Source organism: Acanthisitta chloris, unplaced genomic scaffold (genome assembly GCF_000695815.1).
Source record: "Acanthisitta chloris isolate BGI_N310 unplaced genomic scaffold, ASM69581v1 Scaffold41994, whole genome shotgun sequence".
Lineage (NCBI taxonomy): Eukaryota > Metazoa > Chordata > Aves > Passeriformes > Acanthisittidae > Acanthisitta > Acanthisitta chloris.
Window position 1 is genome coordinate 1 of NW_008668386.1, and position 719 is coordinate 719.

General features: G+C 57.7%; 1 protein-coding gene across 1 annotated transcript; it reads left to right on the top strand.

Moving 5' to 3' along the window:
• Window positions 1-78: 78 nt before the first annotated feature.
• Window positions 79-578, top strand: SRSF7 (serine/arginine-rich splicing factor 7; the record flags this gene model as incomplete). Its single annotated transcript, XM_009072865.1, has 2 exons — window positions 79-263; window positions 402-578. Coding segments are annotated over 2 exons (362 nt in total), but the record flags the coding sequence as incomplete, so codon positions are not given.
• Window positions 579-719: the final 141 nt, after the last annotated feature.

Genomic DNA, 719 nt, shown 5'->3' on the forward strand with positions numbered 1-719 from the left:
CTCTGTGGCCCGCGCGCGGCCGCGTGTGCCGCGCTGCGCCTGCGCGTCTGGCCCTGACATGGGGCGCGTGTGTGTCCCGCAGAGACCAAGGTGTACGTGGGCAACCTGGGCACGGGCGCCGGCAAAGGCGAACTGGAGAGAGCCTTCAGCTACTACGGCCCGCTGAGAACCGTGTGGATCGCCAGGAACCCGCCGGGGTTTGCCTTCGTGGAGTTTGAGGACCCCAGGGATGCGGAGGATGCTGTGCTTGGCCTCGACGGGAAGTATGTGCATGCACCTAGACTGCTGTAGCTGTGGTCCAGGTTTTCCCTACCTTATGCCGGTCACTGATTTCTTGTGCTCAGTGCACGAGCACGGTGTAGAAAGGTAGTCTTGTGGCTAATATATGCTGTGTCTTGCAGGATAATATGTGGCTCCAGGGTCAGAGTGGAAGTGTCCACTGGGATGCCGCGTCGCTCCCGTTACGACAGGCCTCCTGCCCGGCGCCCCTTCGACCCCAACGACAGGTGCTATGAGTGTGGTGAGAAAGGCCACTATGCCTATGACTGTCACCGCTATAGCCGCCGAAGGAGGAGCAGGTACGTGTGGGGCCGCAGTGGCTGTGCTGCCTCGACAGTTCACTTTGTGTAGTTCTTGTTAGCAAAGAACGGAATGTTGCTCCGGTTTTAACTCTTAATGTTGTAAGTCGACAGGTGTATATCACAAACTTTTTTTTTTTT